General features: G+C 32.9%; 1 protein-coding gene across 1 annotated transcript; it reads left to right on the top strand.

The window, feature by feature from the left end:
• The first annotated feature begins 1,658 nt into the window (after window positions 1–1,658).
• On the top strand, window positions 1,659–3,272 carry LOC129950703 (leucine-rich repeat neuronal protein 1). The gene has a single exon (XM_056062625.1). The coding sequence runs from the start codon at window positions 1,762–1,764 to the stop codon at window positions 3,145–3,147; it is 1,386 nt and encodes a 461-aa protein (XP_055918600.1). The 5' UTR covers window positions 1,659–1,761; the 3' UTR covers window positions 3,148–3,272.
• The last annotated feature ends 212 nt before the right edge of the window (window positions 3,273–3,484 follow it).

The raw sequence follows: 3,484 nt of genomic DNA on the forward strand, positions 1-3,484 counted from the left end.
CTTCAATGGAATATTTCAGATGCCTGGATAGTGGATAGGTATATAGGGAAAAATTAGTAATTCACCAAAATACCCTTAGATAAGGACATGAATGATTCTTCTATTTAATCTTTTTTTCTTTGATAAAATGTTTATTGGATGTCCAATGGTGGTTGGAAACGTTCATGACTTAATGTGGCCTTTTAATGCCTTTCACCTGATCTTAAGCTGACAGGAAGAAAAATGACAATATTTAAGCTTATAAGAATTTGGTGGTTCGGTAAAAATCCATTTATATCTTGAATTATATTTTTTCTTTCAAATATCCTTTTCTTTGAAGGTTAATCTATGCAATTTCTTTTTTCAAGAAGAATGTGATTAAAATGAACTTTAAGCGTAACTAAAGTAAGTAGGGTGAATAGTCCTACTAAAATGTATGAGATTAGAAACTTATTAAATTATGACTTGATTGATTGATTTTCATTCTTAGATTTGGAATTTTCTTAATGACCATAGGCAATAATATGAAAGCCAAATAGTCAACAGTCAGTCACAAAAATTCAAGGGAAACGTGTTTAAAATATTCTGTTATAAATAAAGTTTGTTTTTTCCTAGCGATTAGTATTTAAAATTTACAATTTCACAGCTCTATTGTAGCACAAAACGTTTTAAAAACATTTTGGAGACATTTAATTTATCTTAAAGCAGACATTTCACATATAATTAAGATATTTTCATAAACAAACTTCATCATGAGCTTTAAAAACCAGTGTTATTTTATATTCCAACAATTATTTAAGCTCATACCTTGATCATCTATAGTCCTTTGTTTTTTATGATAATTAAGAAATTTAAAAACCGCAAGAAAATCCTCTTTGCCTGTAAACACTAAACACCCATTATTTGATTCTTTTTCTTCCATTTTTGCGGTGTAATTATTATTTGTGGAGGGATCAACAAACAAAACGAAAAAAAATGTAATTAAACAAAAGCAATAACGAACGGTCGTCGAAAATAATTACGAAAAGGGGTTTTTATGGACTGTGGACAGCCAACTGGGTCTAATAAATGTAGTAAATTTATTGCCATCCATTCCGAGATTCATAAATATTAATAAACTCCCTTATAGTCGCCTTAATAGTTCACTGTATCCGTTTGCTTAATGACTGAAGAGATTTAATTCGAAAGATATTTTATTGAAGTCTTTTTTTGTGGAAAAGAAAAAAAGCTGTTTTATTTTTCTGAGACTCTTGAATAGGTGTTTTGATTCAAATTCGAGCCATAAATAGTTTTTATTTGCATATATGATTTGTTAGTATTTAAACTGATGCTTAACATAATTAATTTATAATTTTAAAATAAACTTACTTATTGAAAAGTATCTAAAATTTCCGCAAGTTTTTGGGAATGGTCACCATATTAAATTACTTCCAAGCACTTTAACTCCTACACCACCACAACAATCCAAAATTGAATCAATAGTTTGAAAATAAAAGCATGAGCAAAGTTTTTTCCAAAAACATACATCCCCATATCAGGCCCCAATAAAGATCTGCGTTCCTCTCATATAATATAGCTGATATGACGTTTTATCATTCTTTTTATCTAATCAAATTGTAATAAACCACGATAAGATAAAAATGCTTTTGCCTTATATTCTACGCAGCTTTTGTGGCAACTTGAAGTCGTTATTTTGTCTGCAATCATTTAAGATTCTGATATTAAAGGCCTTATACTGTTTGTGAAATTGAAGTACGAGTACGAGTATTTTTAAAATTTGTTATGATTTTGCCATATTTGATTCTACCGTCTCTTTTATTTGTTTCGGTTATATTTGCTGAAGAAGATGTTCTTTTGGAAAGGCTATGCCATCCAACCGAACGTCGTTCGCGAAAAACTTGTGAGTGTAATAACGAAATTGAATCACCATGGGGACTACCAGCGTTAAAAATAGACTGCAGTTTCAAGGATTTAAAATCCCCCAACTTTCCGGGTGAGGTATTGCCCTTGTACTCGGATTCATTCGATATATCATGGAATAAGCTCGAATACGTGCCAAGTTTTGAAAGTGATAGTCTTAAAATTCTTAACGCAATGCACAATAATATTTCGGAACTTGTGGAGAACAATTTTAAGCATTTAACTGCGTTGCGTGAACTTTATGTAAGTTGGAATGCCATACAAACGATTTCCGCAAATGCTTTTGATGACCTGAAATATCTACAAGTGCTTGATTTGTCACATAATAATATCAAACAAATTGGATTTAATGTCTTTAGTTTCCTGAGTTCGTTGGAAAAGCTGGATGTTTCGTGGAACCGAAATCTTAACAGCTCAAATGGTGTGCAGAAACATGACTTTTATTTGCAGTATGGCATTCCTCTGAAGCTAGATAGCTTGAAGTTGGAACGGTGTGGCCTTAAGGATATTATCTTACCGGAAAAGGCCATGCTAACGTTGTTAAGTTTGAGAGACAACGAAATTGAAACTATTCCTAGCGTACTGCCATTAGGCCTTAAAGAACTCGACATCAGTGGAAACCCCTTACCGAACCTCTTGGAAAACCATACAAACAAACTTACTAATCTGGAAAATCTATTCGTTGAGGACATGCCATCACTTACAACTGTTGGAATCAATGCTTTAGCTCATCTGACAAAACTTCGCGCTTTAAGTTTCCAAAATTGCCGCCATCTGTCCTCATTCCATGAGTATGCCTTCGGCGTGGAAGCAACCAATCGCAGTTTGGAAGTCTTAAGTTTCCGTGGATCTGCTCTACGTTCCTTTAACGAAACCCTACTACCAGTATTCCAGGAGCTTAAAGAAATTGATCTTAATGGAATGCCATTGAGATGTGACTGTGACATGGTTTGGATAAAACAACTGAAAATCGACACCCACGGCCGGTGCATTAGTCCATCCAGACTGCGTGGAGTCAAACTAACCGATGTTCGAAGCAAGGACTTTTCATGTGACCACTGGCCCAGGTGGGTGTATGGATGTTTGATTCTAATAACACTCATAATTTGTGCAGCTGGGATAAGCTTAGTTGTTATGGGATTACGACCAAGGTCTAACAGAGTTGCGATGAGAAGAAAAGTTGGATCAAACAGTCCTTATGCAAGAGTTACAATCGAGCCCAATCGACAGGATAACAGTTATTATTAATATTTGATTTATGTATTAAAAAAAATATTATTTAAGTGTACATTTACAAAATAATATAGCTAGATGGTGTGAAAATTAATTGTGTGTGACTAATTTAATTTATTAATAAATAATAATAAATGCGAGCTGAGTTGTTTCAAAGCTTATCGCCCTGAATGAAATGTGAAGTTTAATGCTGATAACGATAAGATTATTTTTTCATACAAAATTATTTGATGGTGCTTCTAGGTATCGACCTATTATTTGGATTTCTTTAACTTATTTTAAACTTTGGATTTAAACAAAAAAAAAACCTTGCTCGAAAAACGTTTACCACTAGTTCAAAAAACTCATCATC

This window comes from Eupeodes corollae, chromosome 3, assembly GCF_945859685.1.
Source record: "Eupeodes corollae chromosome 3, idEupCoro1.1, whole genome shotgun sequence".
NCBI classification, from domain to species: Eukaryota; Metazoa; Arthropoda; class Insecta; order Diptera; family Syrphidae; genus Eupeodes; species Eupeodes corollae.